The following is a 24,089-nucleotide window of genomic DNA, read 5'->3' as shown; positions in this document are numbered from 1 at the left end:
GTAGCACTGAGAGGGATGACGTAGTTCTTTCTGGCAGGAGTTTTGGATTGAGGGTTTGCATTAGGATTTGTGTTGGGAGATTGAGCAGGGGATCAACCCTTGCATATTGGAGAGTTTTGGCAGAGGTTTCAGGCAGATTTCTGGAGGGTTTCATTCAGTGGCAGCACAGAGCATTGAGGGACTACGCAGAACCCCAAGGGGGTGATTTTCGGGGGTCGGCTATTCCAGGAAAGCTTTCTGGGTTTTTCTGGGTTTCTTGAGTAGAGTCCAATTCCAGAGTTTCAGCATTTTCCGAGGAGGGGAACAGCCCCAAATCCTCATTTGATTTCCAGCAGCAGCAGTAGCACGGCAGTTCTCCAGCAGCTTCCACGCAGTTCTGAGAGAGGCCATTCCTTTGCTATTCTGAGTGTATTTCTTCACTTGCCTTGTGCAAGTCGAGGTGCCATCTTCTTGATCACCTCCTGTACTCATTCTATTGCTCAGTATAATAAAATGACTTAGCATTTCTCTCTGCATTTCTTGAGTATCTGCTTATATTGCATGTTTATATTATTCTATATTGCACTACTGTTATTTTTATCATTTTGAGTTTCCTAGTTATTATATCATTTGTACGTATTTGGTTGGAGTTTACTGGGGTTTTGGAGAATATCTCTGAAACGGGATATTACAATGGTATCAGAGCATAGATCTAGCTCAGCCTGTGGAGCTAGCAATCTATGACACCAGGGGAAAAACCCTACATCTGTTACAGAGGTAGGAGATACAGAGACACTGGGCGTAGGTTGGAGAATACCTACGGAGAGGGAGACTGTGTTCCGGTGGTGGATGCAGAACAGGAGGAGCCTGTGGTGGACGCAAAACAGAAGGAGCCTAGGGTGGACGCAGAGCAGGGGGATCCGATGGCAGATGAGGACGGGAAGAGATTTGCGGATATGCTCCTCAAATCAGTACAGGATCTGTCGAGGCAGATTGAGGTGATGGGGCAGAGATTCATGGCACTAGAGGCTAGACAACGTGAGAACCCACAGGTTTTTCAGGTTGGTGAGGGATCATGCACATCCCACCATTTGCTAGAGCAGCGTGATACTGCGCAGCAGGTGGCCTCACATGCCCCTACACACTCTACCATGACCACTTTCTTAGGAGCAGACACCGGGGCCGTAGCCCAGCAGGAGGCAGAGCCCAGACATATGGGTGATTATTTTGCAGAGTACCAAGCCTATGGGCAGGAGTTCAGGGAAGCCCTCTCATTTAGAGACTTTGTTCAGCTCCAGCGGGATAGTAGACCCTGCGACCATCACAGAGGGTACCGACATTACCATGATGGTGACACCCACCGTGCAGCGAGTAGATTCCACTTGCCTGCGTTTGTTGGTTCATCAAACAGTTCGGCAAAGTCTTGGGTGGAGAAGCTGGACATTTATTTCTAGCTTAACTAGATGTCAGCGACAGAGGCCATCAAGGTGGCAACATTGCATTTGGATGGTGAGGCCCAGGATTGGTGGTTTCATGGTTACACTTGGACACTCCACAGTGACGACATATGTGGAGTTCACCAAGAGATTGATGGAGCGATTTGATCGGAGGGATCTAGAGCAACATTTTGTTGAGCTGACGAGTCTCAAACAGTCAGGGAGCCCAGAGACCTGCATTGTAGATATCTTGAGGGTCTCAATGATGGTGCCAGATCTATCCACGACACGGAGGATCCATATGTATGTTGAGGGGTTAGCAGAGCCACTTCAGGGTTTAGTTCGATCCACTAGACCAGCCACACTCCAGGACGCTATTAGCAGGACCCGGGACTTACAGGATGTCTTACCTAGGACCCAGACACCTTACCCCCAGAGACAGACTTTCCAGTCTAAGGGGAAGAATGTGAGGATTCCACCTCCAAAGGGGATTCCAGGTCGAGCACAGATTGACAATGATGCCAGGAGGGAGCTGAAGAAGAAGCGGTTGTGCTTCACCTATTAGGAGTCATGGGCACCAGGACATAGATGTGCTGCTGGCAAAGCACATTTTATTGAGGTCTTCTCCAAGAGCAGTGGGGAAGAGGATGATGAGGATGATGTGGAGGCAGGAGATAGTCATGCCGTGCAGGGACCTTTGCCACCTCCACCGCCAGCAGTAGGTGGTGCATCTTTTACACCTACCGGAGGGGCCCTTTCAACATTGCGAGGAGTTCCCAAGTATCTGACGCTACGCGTACGGGGGATAGTACGTGGCCAGCGAGTATCAGTCTTGGTTGACAGTGGGGCAACCCACAACTTCATCGATGAACAGATGGTTGAGCGAAGAGGTATACAGACAGAGAGATTTGATGGGTTTTTAGTCTTGGTCCCAGGAGATCAGACCATGATGTGTGCTTGTTATGTTCCAAAGCTGTCAGTGACGATGGGCACCTACACCTTGACTGACCACTTTTTCGTGGTCGATATTTCGGACACCAACATAATACTGGGTGTTCAGTGGCTTATCACTCTAGGGAAGGTCACGACAGATTGGAAGACCCTAGAGATGGAGTGGGATGATGAGAAGACAGGGAGGCATGAGAAGATATGGGGGCAACACACATATTCGTCTCAGACTATTTCGGCTCATCGGATGGAGGCAGCCTTCTAGGAGGGGGACGTAGAGTGGGCAGTGGAGCTGCGTGCATTAGAGGCAGGGACTACAGGGCAGACAATACATCCAGAGATATAGTCCATCTTTGACCGGTATGCCATAGTGTTTGGGGAGATTCCACAAGGACAACCACCGGACCGGGGGTTTGAGCACACCATTGAGCTTGAGTAGGGTATATAGGCAGTGATCACTACCCCCTATAGGCATCCCAAGGCCTATTGGGATGAGATTGAGCTTGCCATTCAGGAGTTGCTGGCTCTTGGGCACATTCGGCCGAGCACGAGTCCTTTCGCTTCTTTCGTGGTGTTGGTGAAGAAGAAGGACGACACATTGAGAATGTGCATTGACTACAAGGCCTTGAACAAGAAGACACTAAAGAACAGATACCCCATACCCAGGATTGACGAGTTGATGGATGAGTTGAGAGGAGCACGGTTCTTCTCAAAGATTGATTTGAGATCTGGGTACCATCAGATTTGCGTGAGGGAGCAGGACATTCCCAAGACCACCTTCAGGTGTCACTATGAGCACTTTGAGTTCTTGGTGATGCCCTTTGGGCTAACCAACGGCCCCGCCACATTTCAGTCTTGCATGAATCACATCTTTCGCAGTCGCTTGAGGAAGTTTGTGTTGGTATTCTTTGATGACATTCTTATTTACAACAGGACTTGGGACGAGCGTCTCCAACACATTGAGACAGTGTTGTGTATCTTGCAGGAGCAACAGTTCTATGCCAAACTCTCCAAGTGTGAGTTTGGGTTGACGGAGATGTTGTATTTGGGGCACATCATAGGGGTGGACGGAGTGAGAGTCCATGAGGAGAAGATCAGGGCCATTAGTGAGTGGCCAGAGCCGAGAAACGTGACAAAACTCCGGGGATTCATTGGCATTTGTACTTACTACGGAAGTTCGTCAAGAGTTTCTCACAGCTTGCTGCACCCCTAATAGATTTGACGAGGAAGGGGGCTTTCAGTTGGTCGGATGCAGCGCAATGAGCCTTTGACAGGCTAAAGGAGGTTATGAGCAGCTGCCCAGTGCTTGCATTGCCAGATTTCACGCAGCAATTTTTTTTGGAGTGTGACGCATCGGGAGAGGGGATCGACGTAGTATTGATGCAGGGAGGTCACCCTATAGCCTACGAGAGCCGGAAGCTCCTTCCACACAAGAGGTTGTATTCTATATACGACAAGGAGATGCTGGCCATCATGCATGCATTGGCCAAATTTCGACAGTATTTAGTGGGTAACAGGTTCTGGGTGAGGACTGATCACAACAGCCTCTGATTCTTTTTGGAGCAGAAGCAACGACATGAGAGGCAGCAGAAGTGGATCAGCAAGATCCAAGCATATGACTTTGACATTGAGTATGTCAAGGGTAAGAACAACGTGGTAGCAGATGCTCTTTCACGTAGACCAGCCACGTTGTCTCTCATGAGCTTGGACACAGACTGGAGGGCTCGACTCTTAGTAGAGTACTCCAAGGACAGGTTTGCATGTGAGGTTTTGGATGGGCAGATGGTGGATGACAGGTACAGGGTGATCGATGAGATCATCTACTACAGGGATCGGATCTTCTTGACTGAGGGATCTCAGCTCAAGAAGAAAATACTCCAGGTATCACATGATTCACCATTGGCCGACCATCAGGGGTTTACCAAAACCTACAGGGCCATTAGAGAGAGGTTCTCATGGAAGAGCCTCAAGGGGGACGTACTCCAGCATGTCCGAGAGTGCAACATTTGCCAGAGGAGCAAGGGGGAGATGAGCCATCCCGCAGGATTATTGCAGCCTCTTCCCATTCCGGAGGGGAAATGGGAGTGTATTTCGATGGGCTTCATCACAGGGTTGCCCATGGTACAGGGCAAGGATTGTATCTTTGTCGTCGTTGATCGAATGACAAAGTACGCACATTTTTCGCCATATCCGCACACTACACAGCATCACAGGTGGCCGAGTTATTCTTCGAAGAGGTATTCAGGCTACATGGTCTTCCTAAGACCATCACCAGTGATAGGGACAACCGTTTCATGGGTGTGTTTTGGCAGGAGTTTTTTCGGTTGGTGGGGACGGAGTTGACACCGAGTACTAGTTATCACCCACAGACGGACAGGTAGACAGAGATAGTTAACAAGTGGCTAGAGGGCTACTTGCGTAACTATGTTAGTGGGCGACAGAGGGCATGGCTGAAGTGGCTGCATCTAGGGGAGTACTACTACAACACTACACATCACATGTCCATTGGTATGTAACCATTTTATGCTTTGTATAGGTATCATCCTTTATCTTTTGTTGACATGATGTTTGGTGATAGCAAGGCTCCGAGAGCCAAGATTTGGATCCAAGAGAGTTAGGATATCCTCCGAGCTCTCAAGGATAACATGGCTACAACGCAGAACCAGCAGAAGTTGCATGCTGACAGGGGTCAGGTGGAGAGACAGTTTGAGGTAGGGGACATGGTCTACCTACGATTACAGCCATACAGACAGTCGTCACTGAAGCAGAAGGGGCTGAGAAGCTCAAGCCTCGCTTTTATGGGCCATACAAGGTGATATGTAGGATTGGACAAGTTGCATATGAGTTGGAGCTGCCCTAAGGCAGCGAGATTCATAACGTTTTTCATGTATCGTGCTTGAAGAAGGCATTGGGGCAGTAGGTAACAGTGACAGATGAGCTACCACCCATGGATGATGAGGGGCATTTGGTGTTGCAGCCAGAGGCTATTATTGATACTAAGGAGAGGCAGTTGCGGAGCAGGACGGTCTGGGACTTCTTGGTGAGGTGGAAGAATTTGCTGGATGAGGATGCCACTTGGAGAGTGAGAAAATCTTGCAACATCCATCACTTCAGTTGCTTGAGGACAAGCAACATTTTGCCGGGGGAGACTATAATATTCCTAATTAGCCATGGCTAATTGGAATATTCGATTTTTGCTTATTTTTGCCTACTATAGTTATATATGAATAAAAGGTGAGGAAAAGGGGACATGACTCACTCTTAGAATAAAAGTCACTTCCTAGTAGCACCATGTTGTGACTTAAAGGGGAGCCAAGGGGACCAAAAGGGGACGCAGAGATGGAGCCCACGCAGACACTTGGAGGGACTGCGCAAAAGGGAAGGAACACGTGGCAAGTGGGGAATTATGCTGGAGAAGGTGGGCCTTGGGATTGAGAGAGGCACAGGATATAAAGGAGAGAGGAGCTTCCTCATTTTGGCATTCAGTTATGAGCATTTGATATAGTCACTTCGACTTAGAGCACGTTGGCTATTTAGCTAGTTTGCAGCATTGTTTAGTGCATTGAATGTCTTCGTTCAGAGATCTCACCCTTAGCCTTGGGGGACTTCGAGTGCCTGCTTGGGCATGGTGTTTCCATTAGCATTTCAGCAGTAGTTTCATCAGCATTTTGGTAGGAGGATTGAGCATCTTGGAGGAATGCGCAACACTGAGAGGGATGACGCAGTTCTTTCTGGCAAGAGTTTTGGATTGAGGGTTTGCAGTAGGATTTGTGCTGGGAGATTGAGCAGGGGACCAACCCTTGCATATTGGAGAGTTTTGGCAGAGGTCTCAGGCAGATTTCTGGAGGGTTTCATTCAGTGGCAGCGCAGAGCATTGAGGGACTGCGTAGAACCCCAAGGGGGTTATTTTCGAGGGTCGGCTATTCCAGGAAAGCTTTCTGGGTTTTTCTGGGTTTCTTGAGTAGAGTCCGATTCCAGAGTTTCAGCATTTTCTGAGGAGGGGAACAACCCCAAATCCTCATTTGATTTCCAGCAGCAGCAGTGGCACGACAGTTCTCCAGCAGCTTCCATGCAGTTCTGAGAGAGGCCATTCCTTTGCTTTTCTGAGTGTATTTTTTCACTTGCCTTGTGCAAGTCGAGATGCCGTCTTCCTGATCACCTCCTGTACTCATTCTATTGCTCAGTATAATAAAATGGGTTAGCATTTCTCTCTGCATTTCTTGAGTATCTGCTTATATTGCAAGTTTATATTATTCTATATTGCACCACTGTTATTTTTATCATTTTGAGTTTCCCCGTTATTATATCATTTGTACGTATTTGGTTGGGGTATACTGGAGTCTTGGAGAATATCTCTGAAACGGGATATTACAGAGAGGTAAATGAAGTAGGGGATGAGAAGGGGCAACCTTGGGCCACATGTTGGGGTACAAGGGTAGCTAATAAAAGGGAAGCCCACACATGGGTATATAATGGATAGGAGGTAGAAATCGTGTTACATGAGGTTCCTCGACCTTTTTTTTTCCACCCTTCTTTATATGCCTTTTGCCTTTTTATGTTGAGATGTAGCAGTGGATACCCCCTTTAAGGTAGGGCGGTTCATTGCCCGCCAGGGGTTGGGACAATCATGGGTTCCTATATGATGAAGGAGGCTCATAAAACTTGTAGGAATCAGGGTAATGGCCACGATGATGGGATAGAGCTCATGTATTGGCTTTTGCCCAAATGCTAAATGTGTTTGTCCCGACCATCTTTTGAATTTTGTGGTACATTTTTTTGTTGAATGTGGCGAATTATGCTTTTACTTTTCTTTTTCGTTGCATCAGCCTCCGGGGCATCATTCTAGGCCTGACCCAAGGTGTGGGCAAGGGGAGAGCTAGCCCTATGTGGACTCAGTGGAGGAATGTGGACCCAAGTGGGAGAAATGACGAATAGGATAATAACGAGTGGAAATGAGGCAATATATGCAGATGGGGGAGCGTGACCACACAACCAAAATTAGGGTTTCCTGTGAAATACCATCTCTAAAGCCAAATGGTTAGTAAAAGGGATCCCACGGGATCTTCCCATAATTCTTAACAAAATTGTGATAATAATGTATTAACCTGAGAAATTCTCAAAGATGCCTCAAGGTTGTGCGGATTTTCGATTCCTTGATGGCTTTGATTTTGTTAGGGTCTGCCTTAACACCTTCATGGGGTGCAATATGACCAAAATATTCTAGTTCCCGTGCCCCAAAGAAACATTTGGAGGCGTTTGCATAGAATTGCTTTTCCTCCAATAGTTTGAGCAAACTGTCAACATGTTTAACATGTTCTTTCCAAGACGTGCTACAAATTAGTATATCACCAAAAAATACTAACACAAATTTTCTAAGGGTGGGTTTGAAAGTGGAATTCATCAAATCTTGTAATGTGGAAGGTGTATTAGTGAGGCCAAATGGTATGACCAAAAATTCATAATGACCTTCATGAGTGTTAAATGCTATTTTCAGAATGCCTTTTGTCTTCATTCTAATTTGATGATATCTTGAACGTATTGAAGAGAGATTCCATACAGGTTGGAAGAGATTTTTAATTCAATGGAAAAACCTGTGAGCAATTTATGAAACCGACGTTTCAGACTAGCTAGGTGAGTCCATCATCAGGGTAATGAGATCTGTATTTTGAGAAGAGAGAGCCAAGAAAATTGTGAACCTATTAATAGAAGGATGGAGAGATAACTAAGGGGAGGTGAGGTCGGCTAGATTTCCATGTATTTATAGATAAATTAATTAAATTAATTTTAATTTTGTTTTTAAATTTTATTTTAGCTAAAAACTAAATTAAAAATAACATTAATCTGACCTAAATTAAAAATAAAACTAAAAATTAATTTTACCTAAGTTAATTTAACCTAAGTTAATTTAACCGAAATTAATCTAAATTAAATTATTTATTTAACCTAAATTGATTTAATCTAAATATCTAGCAAGCAAACTTAGACCCTTATCAGGGACCACTCTTTCTTACATCAAAGACTCCTCCTCCTTCATAGATTGGATCAAAAACCTAGAATTTAACGACAATGACCTAATGGTTAGCTTTGACGTGGTATCTCTCTACACTATGATTCCAGTAGATGAAGCCTTAGAAGTCTTAAAGAACATTACAGACTTAGAAACGGTGGAACTTATAAGCATTTGCCTTAAATCTTCATACTTTAGTTTTAAAGGTAAAATTTATGAGCAAACTCATGGTGTTGCAATGGGCTCTCCATTATCTCCATTGATTGCCAATCTTTACATGGAACACTTTGAGCAAATGGCCCTTAGGTCTTTCCCCCTCACACCTGAAGAATGGAAACGATTTGTAGATGATATTTTTGCTAAATGGAGCCATGGTATAGATAAGCTCATGGATTTCTTATGACATATAAATATCCTCACTCAACACATAAAATTCACCATTGAAATTGAGAAAGACAACCAGCTCCCCTTCTTGGATGTCCTCCTCACCAAGAAAGATGGTAAGCTGAGCCACCAAGTCTTCAGAAAACAGACCCACACCGACAGATATCTTCATGCAAACTCCCACCACCATCCTAAGCAAAAAATGGGTGTCATCAAAACCCTAACCACCAGAGCCTCTAGAATCTCCGACCCAGAGCATCTAGATGAAGAACTTGTCCATCTCCATAAAGTTTTTGTAAACAATGGCTATCAACATCACACCATCCGCAAAATAATTAAAGATTCCTTAACCAGTAAACAAATTAAAAGAAAATCGTTTGAAAACCCTAGAATTTCCCTTCCCTATATCAAAGGTACCACAGATAAAATTGCCAAAGTTCTCGCTAAGCACAACATCATGGTAGCTTTCACACCCCCTAACACCATAAAAAACATGCTTGAATCTGCTAAAGATGCAATTGACCCTAAAAATCACAAAGGCGTTTATTCAATTCCATGTTCATGCGGTAAAGTTTATATAGGGGAAACAGGCAGATCCTTTGGAGTAAGACTAAAAGAGCACATTAGTGATATTACTAGAAATAGGTCTGATAAATCAGGTCTAGCAGAACACGCTTGTTCCTCCTCTCACTATATATGTATGGAACAAGCTAAATTAATCCATAAGGAAGACCACTATTTAAAAAGAAGAATTAAAGAAGCAATTGAAATTGAAAAATCCTCTAACAATATGAATAGGGATGATGGTCTGAAACTTAGTAATACCTGGAAACCCTTACTAAATAAAGTAAAGTAACTTTAATTTTTACAAATTCCTCCCTGAGATAGCATTCACAGCTCATGCTTTTAATATAAAAATCAAATTTAATTAAAATTAAAATTATATATATATATATATATATATATAAATTAATTAACTAATTAAAACAAAATATAAACTAAATTTAAAATTAATTTAATTAATTAATTAATTAATTAAATTAAATTAATTGTAACTTAATTTTAGTTTAAATTTATTCTAACTTTAATTTAGCTTTATCTTAGGTTAAATTAATTTAACTTAACTTAGGTCAAAGTAATTTAATTTAGTTTAAATTAATTTAATTCAGGTTAAATTAATTTGAATTTTATTTTTAATTTAGGTAAACTAATTTAACTTAGATTAAAACAAAAATTTATTAGGTTAGATTAATTTAACCTAATTAAAATTAATTTAGGTTCAATTAATTTTTATTTAGGTTAAAAATTAAATTAATTTATTTAATTTAGGTATATTAATTTAGGTTAAAGTAAAGTATTTTAGGTTCAATTAATTTTTTATTTTTTTTTAAGGTTAAAAATTAAATTAATTTAATTTAATTTAGGTATATTAATTTAATTTAGGTTAAAGTAAATTATTTTAGGTTAAATTAATTTAGATTAAATCAATTTAGGTTAAATAAATAATTTAATTTAGATTAATTTCGGTTAAATTAACTTAGGTAAAATTAATTTTTAGTTTTATTATTAATTTAGGTCAGATTAATGTTATTTTTAATTTAGTTTTTAGCTAGAATAAAATTTAAAAACAAAATTAAAATTACGTTAATTAATTTATCTATAAATACATGGAAATCTAGCCGACCTCACCTCCCCTTAGTTATCTCTCCATCCTTCTATTAATAGGTTCACAATTTTCTTGGCTCTCTCTTCTCAAAATACAGATCTCATTACCTTGATGATGGACTCACCTAGCTAGTCCGAAACGTCGGTTTCATAAATTGCTCACAGGTTTTTCCATTGAATTAAAAATCTTGAACGTAGATTCAACTTTGTGAAGTAAATTGCTCCATGTAGTTCATTCAACAATTCATCAATGGCATGAATGGAAAAATTATCTTTAATAGTGAGCTTGTTGAGATCTTTATAATTTGGACACATATGCCATGATGCATCCTTCTTGTGCACCAATATTATTGGAGAAGAGAAAGAACTTTGGCTAGGTTGAAAGAACGGGGTAATATTGTTGTGTGACCTCCATAGAGGGAAGAAAATTTTGGAAGAGATGCTTATGATGGTTGGTTGTGTGAGTTCATGGCCTTGATACCATGCTATAATTTCTACCTTCAATATGAAGGTGATAGCAACGAGATGTAGTGACATGGGTAGTTGTCTATCTAGATTGTACCATTAGCATTGGGATACATGACTCTGTTGACAACTTGATGGTTGTTTTAGTTGTGTCGAAGGAGAGGAGAAATAGCTGATCGCTCAAGTGCTGTGATTCTTCATCTTTCTAAATCTTGTTGAGGTTTTGTATTAAATGATTGAAAGGGGCAGTATCTGATTTTTAAGTTATTGGGGTTGGTGGGTGTGAGAATAATAACACAAAAGTAAATGTTAGTGTTTGTAATAAACAGTCACAATAAATGTTCAATGACCTCCCCTAGATAGTGCAGCCAGGCTTCTCGATGGTTCCGGTAGACTCAGAAAACGAGCTAGTGCCTAGTTCGCCCCCCTCTCCCTCAATGATGAAATGAGACCTTGACATCGTCAGCCCATTGCCCAATCTCACTCTCTTCCTGTCTCTCTTGAGAGATTCTTAGGTTGAGTTGTCCACCTCCAGTCTTGGACAAACTCACTTCATGTTTTTATCACTGTACCTTTGTTACGGTTTTGTACGTAGGCTCTGTTGTTATGCTTATGTATGTTTCTTTCTTTGTATCATTCTTGGCATTTTCTAGGAGTTGCACTAGCACTCTCACATTGCTTTCATATTGGTTGTACTCTTCAGTCTCATTGACCTACTTTTGTGGTCATTCATTGGAGTCTGGACATTAATAAATTATCACACCTTATCTCAATGACCCAACTTTAATGGCAGGCTTTGTAAATAGTCTGAAATGATGTGAGACATATGATCTGTGAGATGTCACAGGGGATTGGAATAGTTATAAGGTGTGAGTTTATTGAACACATCTCCCAGGATAGTGAATATCTTCTTACTTTTAATGCAACTTTCTTTTTTGTAATCTGCAAGGTCCCTTATGTCCCATACCCTGGAATCCCCTGAAATTTATGGCATCACTCTATTGTCCTTGAAACTTCTCCCTTTATCCACTCCATCCTAAAGATTTATGAAACATATTTCCCAACTTTCTACAGCCATAAAAACAATGTGCAAACCATGTGTATAAAAGACTCTCTCTGCTCTCTTTCTCTCTCTCTCACAGACATACAGATGTGCAATTTACCCAGGGTTTAATTTGGAAAATAATTACTGCATTCATTAATAGACAAACTATGCAATTTCTGATAGACATACTACCCTCTTACTTTAGATTCTTTCCAGAAACTACATTTGACTTCCAGTCAGGAGGCAGACGTAAATTGTAATAGTGATATCTACGGGAATGACAGTGTTACAGTCCTCACCATCTCTACTAGATGACACAAATATAATTCTAACTTCTAAGAACATTCAATCAATCATTGCTAAATTACATCAGAATAAAAGGTTGAATGCTGACTTGTCTACTTTCTAGAATTTCACATTGAATGCTGTTTATTTTTCAGTTGAACTGTTATACTTTGTAACTTTGTAAAGTTTTTTGATCAGTTTCATAGTTGTTCTTTCCTTCAGATTCTTGATACTTGATCTAAAAATGTATGGCTATATTATTTCGGGTGATCTGATGGGTTGGCTTCAAATAATTACAGCTTCTGGATACATGCCTGAAGTCACCACTTTTGCCAGCATATTTAGCTGCAGCATTTGCAAAGAAATTGAGCAGGCTAGCACTTTCAGCACCTCCATCAGGGTCACTTCTTGTGATTGCTATCATTCATAATCTTCTTCGGAGGCATCCTTCAATCAATTGTTTGGTGGATCGGGTAACTTCTATAATATTGTTATAGGTTGTCATTGTATCGCCATTGTTTTGTCTGTGTGGTTAGCTTATAGTTATGTGCAGCTATAACCTTTTTAAAATCACTCTGTGGAATAAATAAGCTTGAACCCACTCGCAAGTAATACTTTGTCAATGTGATTTTTTTTTTTCAAACTACATGATTGTGTTTCAACGTCATGTATGCAAGCAATAATAGGGCCAATTGAAACCCAGTAGAAGCATTCAGTCAACAGAAGTTGGGAAATGAAGTTTCAACGGAAATCTGGAAAATACAAACCCTACAGTTAATTAAAGAACATATAGACTGACGAGACTAGTTCCCTTATTGCACAGCTATTTGGGTTGCTGCTTGATGGTAAGTAGGAAAGAGTTGTTACTTCCACATTGCGACATGTTTGCACTATAAATTGATTTACTATAAGTGAATTGTATGTTGATATTCTAGTTGTGCAGTCCGTTAACCTTCATTTATATGCTTGTGTCATGAATCTCTTAAATAAGAGCATTGCTGCCCACCCAAGTAGGTAACCCATAGGAATTTTTTGTTCTGCTATTGGTTCAGCTTGCCAGCCAGGAGCCCTACGACGATCCATAGATAGCTAGCCTTGGATGCCTTCCATGCTTTGGTTAGTGCTTTATTCTGTCTGGCTTACTCATCCAATGAAAGTGGGTCATCAAATGATATACGTTAACCATTTTGTAAGCAAGTGCTTTCATTTAATGTTTAAGGCCATTCTAGTATGGATTATAGGCTGAATTGGATGGTTGACTCCTTTTGGTTGTATTTTTGTTCCCATGCTTAGTGTAACATCCCCTCCTCCCAAGTCTACCCAAGCAACCAACCAGCCGGGGTAAACACGCGACGAGAGAGGTCACTATAAGGGATTCAACGTCCTTGGTGACCTTAAGGAAATGGAATCGACGGAACACCTTAAACAAACCCATCCTCCTCAGCAATAATACCCTCAGGAGACATGTCAACCACTCAGACATCCTGTTCCTGAGTCACATTGATGTTTTAGGCCTTTTAACCCCTGGTCGCTCCCATGCTATAGGAAAGACAACGTTTAGAAGCCAAAGTCGCTCTCACAGGCCTATGTGCCGTGTCCCTCGACTCTTTTCAGCAGAGCTGTGCCAACGTCCCCAAGATTTGAGCCACTTTTCTAGCTCAAAATCCTGACCTCTGCCCAAAACTTGTTACAACCTCTAGAATCCATCACAGACACGATGACAAGATAACCAAATCAAAATTCAACCTCAGGACTAGGCCTGAGCATCCCCAACCGAGATTGACATTGTGTCAAACACTTGGCATCAATGCAACCTATAGGTCTACGATACAAGACCGAACATAAATGACTGAAAGCATTAAACTTTACCAAAAGGATCACCACCTTCTCCATTGAACTTTTATAACATCAATTAGGTCTTGCTTCTATTCATTTAACAGTTACAAGTAAATGTTGAAGAATTTAGGGCAATCCATATGTTACCAATTCCTCACCTACTATTGATAATTGTTTGAGTTGTCTTCTTAAATTAACTTCTTTATGTTAGTGTGTTCTTCAATAATCAAACTGTTATCAAAACTGGAAGATCAAAAAAAATGCAATTACACAAGATATTGGCTCCAAGCCAAGGCAAAACCTCTCCTCTTGAGAGGAAAACCCTTCAATCTCCTCTAATAGATATTTAGTTGATGAATACCAAGACTCTTGACAAAATTTGACTCAAGATTACCTCCAAGATGCTTGTCACTATCCCCTGCACTATTCGGCCTTCAGTCCACAGTCTATTATCTTTATGTCACTGCACTCCTTCAGATTTCGGTCTCCTTATACCTTCATTGTCTTGACACAGTCCTCGGCTTCTATTCTTTGGCTGCCATAGTTCTTCGCTTTACTATGAATAAGTTATGACACAGTCTTGAGACAATGCGTTATATTCTTCGCTATACTGATGATGTTGGGACAGACTTCCACCGAGAGATGATAGGTGTATATACAGGCTTCACCGAGGGCTATACGATGTGTATCCAGACTTCACCGAGAGCTTTTACGATATATATATATATATAAGAGGCAAACTTCCATCGAGACTTCCTGAGCTATATGTCACTTTTGTTCACTTTTTATTGCGTTATTACGTCTTAGCTGTCTTGTTCCGAGATGATCCGAAGTCTTCTTGGTTTAATGCAATGTCACTTCTTATATATAGAGGTCAGCGTTGGTATATTAGGCCGACATGAGAGCCTTAAGCTAGGCCGACGTATCATACAAGGAGATCACTGTCTTTACTTAGCTGACTTGCAAGGGGATAGTGACACTCGTTATTGGAGCGTAGATCTTTTACAACATGACTTCTATAATACTTATGTTAAGACATAAAATCCTAAAGACATCAAGAAGAAGTCTTTGACCTATGGTAAACACATCTTGCTCATGAAACCCATGATGCAAGGAATAATAATAATTTGTTTCTTCTTTTACATAATATTATAATTACAAGTCATAATGAAAACCATATCTAGTTACATTTTCTTCAATAGTAAATACATGAAATGATCATGACATGAACCAGTGATATAAACATGCTTACAACCAACATAAAACCATATAAATATTAGAGATATGACATCCATTAAATCCACTTATAAACAAGTGCAAAAGTAAGAGAACTCAACTTTTATTAATCATAGGCAAATCCGACCATGTTCGGGACTTCCACGTACCACCCGAATGTTTTAGCCAGTCACCCTCGTGCCATATTCGAAGCATGAATGTGGGATCTCATAGAACAACCAATCCAAGAACAACCAAGGGAATCCAAAGGTTAAACCAACTCCACCCTCACCAAACCTTGATCACACCAAAATCGATGCTTCGATCACAACTGAACCGAACTTGGAATGCCATTTAGAATCCATCATTATCCTGAGGAATTTTTCGTCTCCTTGTCTTTCAGGCCTTACCGCAATCCAATCCCGGATCACTAAGCCCTAAACTGAGACCAGTCTCTCAGGCTTTACCACAATCCAAACCCGGATCACTAGGCCCTAAACTGAGACTTCTCCCTAAGGCTTTACTGTGCATCCCGCCAAAACTGGTCAAGGGATTCCTAGGCCTTTGGGAATGAAACTTGAGACCACCTCCGACCCGAATTCCGAAATCCATCTAACAAACCAAAGCTCAAAACCGAGATAAACATCTCAACATACCATGGTATCTGGAAAAATTATGGATGAAAAGTAGAGATGATGACCAAGAACTTGGATTAGTGCCTTTTCCTTTGGGCATATGGAGTGTTAGGATGTTCAAGATGAGATAAAATGTCCTTACAGAGGCTCGAAATTGATGCCCAAGGTACCACTTTCAAACATCTACCTACTTCAAGAGAAAATGGAGTTTCATGAAGAATTTAAAGATATTCATCCACTAGGAACCTTCATTACATGCGATATGTTGGATAACATATGCAATACTCTACTAGAGAGCTTTCCGAAATCATTCTTCAACAATTACGACACAAATTTAGCATATTCTAGAGCAACACTTCCATACATTAAACAAATTTAAGAGAAAACTTTCAACAAAATTAGGCACTTACAAGATGACATGCAATATATTCATCCAAGATCCAAGAAATAGCTCCAAAGAAGAAATGTGAATTAGCTCTAAATGTTAAAATGCATTCCAAAAGATTTTCCAATAGCTAAAGAAACAAGTGCGAGTTCTTTTCAAGAGATCCAATCCAAGTGTGATGATGATGAGTAGTGCAAATGAGCTCTAATCTATTTATATATGATCTACTAAGTCGAATGAAGCCTAGAAGCCCCACAACATTATGAAAATGGGTAAGATACATCCCTTGGTCACAAGTTGACCAAGTAACTTTACAAATATTAATTAGCCATCCAAATGCAAGCTGAAATGATGATGTCATGTTGATGTAGCGCTGTTGGAAGGAAACATTGAGTCCTTTTGTGCCAAAATGTGTGAGAGGGCTCCATAAATCTCGAACTAGGGGATGGCCCATAGGTCTCCAAGTAAGTCATCATGTGGGGCCCCAATTTGTGTTTTGGGGCATAAAAACTCGGATCATGGGTCTCTTGATGATAGAATATCCTGTAATGCTCCAATACTAAGGGCTTCAATGATGGTGCTTTCCTTTCCATGTCTCAAGGGGTGAGACAAACCTCCTCTGGGCCTTGGATTAGCTGCCACACCACGTGGTAGATGCTAAGACGTTTGGGGCACACAGGTCCCAATGCGTCATCTCGTGAATAATGTGGGGCTATGAGTCGACCGTTGAGGGGCGTGAGATGATGCTTTGCACATGACGGGAGTCCCATGGCTCTCAACGCTTCACTCGAGAATGTCAATATCATCGTATGGTGGACATGAGCCCTAATTAAGTTGTCCAAACCATGATGAAACCACTTGCCATTTACATATAATGTCTAGTGTTACATCCTCACCATTAGGTACAATAATTCATTAGTGCATCTAAGTGAATCAAGTTTGTTAATCGAGGGCACATTGAGACTTCATATGGGGCTTCTCTTCCAAATTTGGGGCTTTGATCTTGTAATAGTGTTACCTCTCTAGGTAGGAGTGGTTAATAAATGACCCTATTAGGTGTTCCCAGTCCCTAAGGGGAAAGACAGGTTCTTGCTACATCCTTCAGATGATAGGTAGCATATGAATGATGTTCAAATGGACGAGGACACGAGGATCTCAAGGCCAAATACCATGGGTACAGATATAACAAATTAACAATGATGAAGGATGTCCACATATTGGGTATATAGATGTAGGGGGGAGCAAGTGTGGATATATGAGTTACCCTAGCCTTTGTTTTTCCACCCGTCTTTAGTTTCCTTTTGCTTTTTCTTGATTTTTCTTTGTATTACTGCTTGGGGCTCTAGGAAATGAGAGCATGTTGTGAATAATAGAGAGCAGTTATTACCCTCCTTAAACTGGGGTAGTTCATTGCCCACCATGGGTTGGGACATGCATGGGTTCCTTAATGATGTGGGGGCACTCATGGGGCCCTAGGAACCAGGGTGATGGCCATTATAAGGGATAGAGTTCATGTTTTGGCTTTTTCCCACTTGCTAATTAATGTCTCGGCCATCTTTTGCACCTTATAATATTTTTTTTTCTTTTGTTTGTTGCTTGTGGCCATGATATGCTTTTAAATCTCTTTTATCTGCATCAACCTCTGGGGCAACATTTCTAGGCCCGACCTAAATATGTGGACAGGGGGAGTGCCAGTGGCTTGTGGAGCCAGTGGTCATGTGGACCTAGAGAAGGAGAATGATGAAATAGTACTTGTAATATGCGAAGGGGAGTGAAAAGTGTGGAATGGGAAAACGGGACTATGCTACCAAAATCAAGGTTTCCCAAGTAGTTCCCTTCCTAAAGCCATAGGCCGATAGGGGAGATCCAACGCGACTAGGATTGAATATTAACCTCCCCATTTAGGGTGAGGGAACAAAACCACGATCAAAGCCCTTCCTTATTTCAAGTTACACCCAATAATCCATGCTTGAAATGCCCAATGAAAAACAAACATGGGTACGTAATTGCACAATGATGGGCGGGGAAACATGCAAGTGATGTAAGAAGTGGAGATAAAGTGGCACATCACATATGCTATTGGTGGCTCTCAAGGGTTGCTGGCTACTGGCTCAAAAAGATAACTAGGAAAGAAGCTCTCCAAGGGGTCCCGACTTTTGGTGTGTAACATACACCAATTGGGCAGACGCACCCATACGAGTTCATACATTATGCATAAGCTAAAATTGCAAAGAATCAATTTTATAATTAAAAAAGGTTCGAAGACAACAATAAGAGAAATACATTAGAAAAACAACTATTGTCTAGCTTGAACAAATTTGCAAAATCGATTTTGAGATTAGAACAAATACCTCACTATAGATATTAATTAGTAGTCCATAAAGAAATATTGAAATATAGAAAGGGGGTTTTATTAAAATTTAAAAATATCCAAGGTTATAAGTGAAATAGTGGTAGTTAAAAAAAAATAAAACATCAACAATTGATATATATATATATATATATATATATATACACACACACATTAAAAAATGGTCACTAATATTTTTTTGTAAAAGTGTTGTATTAGAGGGATAAATAAAAGATTCAACTATATGTTGATTTGTGGTAGCATCGGATGTGCTCTAGCCATGAAAATTGGTGGAGAGGCTAAAGCACATGAGATCTCCAATACCCAAAAATGGTTTGGGCAGATTCTAAATAGTTTGGGAGATATTAAATAACTAATATTTTTAATGTAGTCTAAGTCTAAACTTAGGTAAAATAAAATATTAATGTGAATTAATATAAAACTGTGTTAGAAGGGTCCAAAAGTCATGGATCAAGCCAGAGTTAATCTTAGTCGTTGATTAGGGACTTAATCTCGGCCGTTGAATTTTCAATGAGAAAAGTATAAGAGGAGGCTTGAGGGTCACTTGGAGAACACACCGAGTTGATCAATAATTCGATTTTCTGGGGCAAGGCTTGCTGAGGAAATCGAAGGAGTGATCATAGTTGCAACTAAGGGGCAATGAATATAGAAGCAGAGAGGCAGAGAGGGTACTGGGAGCATCAGCGCAGAAGCCGGGAGAGAGGGACGTAGAGCCAGCTAGAGGCCACGCAGAGCCAGTCAGGTCCCATGCAGAGGCAACCAGGAGCTACGTAGTGCCAGAGAGAGACAGCGTGGGTGATGCAGAGGCTCTAGAGGCTGACGCAGTGCCTCAAGAGGCTAACGTAGGGCAAGTTGGGGTGACGCTGGGCCAGAGAGGTTGACACAGTCCCTAGAGGTAGACGTTGGAGATTTCGTGAGGCAGATTGGAGCTGAGAGTTGTGGGATTGTTCATCCGTGGTTTTAGCTGGAATATCTGTCTCCGACTGAGAGGTACTACTGCTGAGATCATTCTATGTTGGTTGAGCCGGTTTGGCAGCCAGATTGTATTCTGAAACTGCTTAATAATAAAACCCTCAGATAGTTGCACCGGTTTTCACACATTGGGTTTTTCCAGGGACATTAGTCCAAAAACAACGGTGTGACTTGTGTGCTTGCTTTTCCTTCAGTTGATGATCTGTAATCTGTTGAACATGTACTTGTATTTATTTTCAGTATTTACATGGTAAGTAACTTGTTAATTAAACAGAACAAGTAGGCAAAAATAAATCAGAATGTACATGAAGGATTTCTAACAGTTAGACTTAGAAATTCCAACACTATATACACGCACATAGACACGCACACACACACACACACACACCAAGTTCTGTATAACAAAGAAGAACATTGAATATTATATTTAGTCTAAGGATTAGGGAATTATATTATTATATTACTAAGTTTGCATAAAGGAGTTTTCCTATGTTGTACGAAAACGCTGGGCCTGAGCCCGTTTCTAGGCATAAGCAATATGGAAACGCGGAAACGCGTTTGGTACGTCCTAAAAATGCATTTTAGGTTGTACTGCCACGTTTCATGTGGGGGAAACGTGCCCCAGTACGTCGTGAAACACGTTTCCAGGTCGTATAATGACGTTTCAATGATAAAGTCATTTTTTTTTTGTTTTCTTAATTTTCCTTCCTTTCTAATTCAAGAGTGATAGAGGGAGCTATTGAAGATTGGAATCAATTTTCTTTGAGTGGGGTGGCCTAATGTTCAATCCTTTGGAAGGAAATGTAACTAGGTTCTGTCTTCATAAATGTACTTTTGATATTTGTATTTATTCAAGAAAAGAAATATTTTATAACATATGTCAATGAGTTTCTTTCTCATTGAAGTAGGTCTAGCACATGTTAAAGGGCTATAAGTGAGTCAAAGAGTCAAAAGAATTATGTTGAAGACCTTAAGGGTGTGTTACATTATGTATATTTATGTATAAGAGTCAAAGAAGACACCTCCAAGCAAAGTCAAGTCTCTTCCTAGCAAAGACATCATCAAAAGAAGCAATGGCACCATTAAAAGCCCCCATCGAAGTAAAGGAATTCAAGTGGGCTTAAGGCAGCAAGTCGACCTACAACTCGGCCTAGAGGAGGGATAATCCTCTATATATAGAGGCTGTCCACTCCCTCATAACGTCATAACTTACCTCTGAAATCAACAAGCAAGGAAGATTGAAAAATGGTAAAGAAAGATGAAGTAGAAGGAGCCTCTAGTGTAGCGAAGAAGGAGAGACCTAAACCGCAGTTGAAGGGACTGCTTTTAGGGTGAAAAACAGTTACATGTGCAAGAAATAGAGGACAATTTGCGATCACTACAGTAGCAAGATAGCAGTCATATATATCTCATGGTTTGGGCTAGTAACCTAAGCCTATAAGGCCTCCTATTCAAGCGAAGGAGAAAGGAACCAAAGTATAGCTGAAACCTCCCACACGTGTGAGAAATTAGGGCCGCAATGCTGCCATATCAAGTTTGCAACTACATCTCAAGAAAGGGCTCGGTTGAAGGAAGGATAAAGTACTCTTCATATGTAAAGGAATCTACCAAGGAATAAAGAGGAATATCTCTTATAGAAGATACCTAACAAGGACTACTATTAGTTGCCGAAAGAAGGACGAAGTGTCGGGAAGCAAAGTGCTGGAAGAAGGAAGACTAAGTGTCGGGGAACAAAGTGTAGAAAGGAGGAAGGACTTGACTTGTGCTTGGAGGACAATCTAGTCAGGGGTCTAGGGTTTGGCATTGATCAATAAGAAGCTTTAATAAGAGAAAACTTGCCGAAGGGTTTTCCTCTCAAGAGAAGAGAGGTTTTGGCTCTAACAGAGAGCCAATATCTTGTGTTCTTGTTTTATGTTTTTGATAGTAGTTTGATGAAGTACACACACATGCATTAATAAGAGAAGAAGAAGATTAAGCTAATAAAGACAAATTGTAAAAAGACTTCACAAATTGTTATCTAGTCCTGGAGAATCACTCTACATCTCATTGCCTTAGATTCTTCAACAAAGCCTATGGCCTTAGTGTTGATATACAATTCATGGCAATATTAAATTCTTAAAGTAAAAGTGACATTCTCCTTTATCTTCCGTTCTCATCCTTTTACTTAAATTTTTAACATTACCATGAAATGGCTCAGGATGTTTGAGGATGGTTTCACCCTCATTAGATTTCATATGGAGAAAGTAGAATTTTAGATCTCACTCAAAATCTAGTAGACTTATCATTTTTCAGGGTTGCAGGGATTGCAATGTTTCCGTTGGATTTTGTCATGTACTAGGATATGGAACTTGTATTTAATCAAGAGAACCAAGCCCTCTATGCAGGCGAGACTCCCAATAATCAAGAGCACCTAGGGTACTAGGGTATGGAACTTGTATTTAATCAAGCATGAGACAAGAAATTAGAAATTTCTCGTGGGTGATTTTGGATATTGCTATTTTCATTATGTGATCATTCACGAGTAAATGTGATGTAAATTTAGAGACTTATAGTTTATGCATTGACATTGGACCAGTTAATCATAATGTATCATGTATGCTTTATGATTGCACATATTTCTTAAATGTTCTATATATATATATATATATATATATATATATATATATATATATATATATATATATATCACGTTTCCCTGTTTCCAAATTGGGGGGGGGTTCACATTTCATACCCGTGTTTGTTTCGGAAACTCGTACTTGTTTCCCCGTATCGTGCAACTTAGCAAACTCTAAAACGTTGAACTAAAGTTTTTATTAGTATTGAAGGAACATAAAAAAGGGTATCGTTTTTATCGACAAATGCGAAATGGAGTCAATCATTGATGAGAAAATAATGGAGTCTATAATGGAAGAAAAATGAAGATTTTCAAAAACTTCATACAACTATGCTTCAATGCTATTTAGAGTTAAAGGGACTCTTGCGGGAAAATATGTTACTATTTCTATCTTGCTCGCCAAAGATAACAATTATATGAACCCTAAACTTGTTAACCAATTGGTGATTCCTTGGTCAAATATAATCGAAAAATTAGACCTGTGGAACACAAAACAATATGACATAACCGATTAACAATTAAACATTGGGGATTGTACATTTATATTGCAGTTCACTGTTCAATACCCATGCAGCGATTTAGGTGACATAATTTTGGGTTCACCTTGGATGGAATCACTAAGGTCATTCATTTTAAATACGAAGAGAAAGGTTTTGACATTGTTGTACAAGAAGGGAAAAATAACAGTACAAGACGTTACATTGAAACCAAATTTAGTAAAACCAAAAGACATAAAATATAACTCAAATGTAATATGTCAAGAAAGTCAAAATCATTGCTAAAGATGTAGAAGGAAGTTGATAAGATTATTGCAGACAAAAATGAAGAAGTTTCTCACCTCAAGGACTGCAATGAAAAGCTGTTGATGCAAATTAAGAAGCTTAATAAGGACAAGAATTCATTGGAAAACAAGGTACAACAACTTATCGAGGAGGAAGCGCCAAAATCTCCAAAAATGGAAATTCAATTTGAAGAAAAGGGAACAAATACAAATTCTGTTAACCTCACAGTTTAGACAAGTCAAAACCCGATTGAAGCTAAAGCATACTCAGATGTTGCAATTCAAGCGACACAAATTTCAAGTGAAGATGCAACAATTAGCCAACTAACTTATGTACGTGGAGGAAATCAGATTTTTCAAGTTGTTGCCGCTTGATTTCACACCTAAGGTTAGTGTGGAGAAAGTCTCTAACTTCACTTGGTGTGGCCTTGGGGGCAAGCTGTGAGTTGGGGCTGTCACCCAACTCATAACTCCTCTGTCTAGGCTCTCTCTCAGATAAAGCCAAGGGGGATAAACCCTAAGGAAAATCTAAGGCTTGGTTAGTGATACTAAACAAGTTTTAGGAGATAAAAGATCAGTTAATCCAAGAGATACATCAACCATCAAATTAAAACATGTAAGTACTTCTACAAGTAAATGATATGACCATGAGCATGTAGAGATAACCTAGTATGTAAAGAAAATAGATAAGAAATGGTATCAACAAGAGAGATCCTTTGCAAGGATTGAAATGATAAGACTAATGCAAATAAGTAAACTTGCAAGAATTTAAATGTTCAAGGAAGAAAATGTTACTTGTAAAGCAAAAACATGTAAATGAAAGATAGCAAGTAAACATACAATTTTCTCTTGAAAATAAAATGTGTTCACATGAAATATACTGGAAGGAAAAGTATCACCAATGAAACATACTCCATGATAACAATAGCTCCAAGTACTTCAAGGTAAATAGGTGAACTTCAAAAGAGAATATATCCAAGTACAGTAAATGTAAATACTTGTAAAAGTAAATCCACAATACTTGCAAAATGTGAGATGTAACTTGGAAATGAATGATGTTTGCAAA

At 40.1% G+C, this 24,089-nt stretch overlaps 1 protein-coding gene across 1 annotated transcript in view; it reads left to right on the top strand.

Annotated features, from left to right (window-relative positions):
• The window catches only part of EMB2762 (CCAAT-binding factor), a 266,353-nt gene that overhangs the window by 224,590 nt on the left and 17,674 nt on the right, over positions 1–24,089 (top strand). The window contains exon 11 of the mRNA XM_089388606.1: positions 12,514–12,687. Coding sequence (XP_089244732.1) covers positions 12,514–12,687 — 174 coding nt within the window. The remainder of the gene's footprint in view (positions 1–12,513; positions 12,688–24,089) is intronic.

Source organism: Pinus tabuliformis, chromosome 1_1, assembly GCF_031772625.1.
Source record: "Pinus tabuliformis cultivar Carrire ecotype Pingquan chromosome 1_1, CPIR1, whole genome shotgun sequence".
NCBI lineage: Eukaryota > Viridiplantae > Streptophyta > Pinopsida > Pinales > Pinaceae > Pinus > Pinus tabuliformis.
Note: the sequence above shows the minus strand (reverse complement) of the source record. Positions and strands in the feature narration are given on the sequence as shown.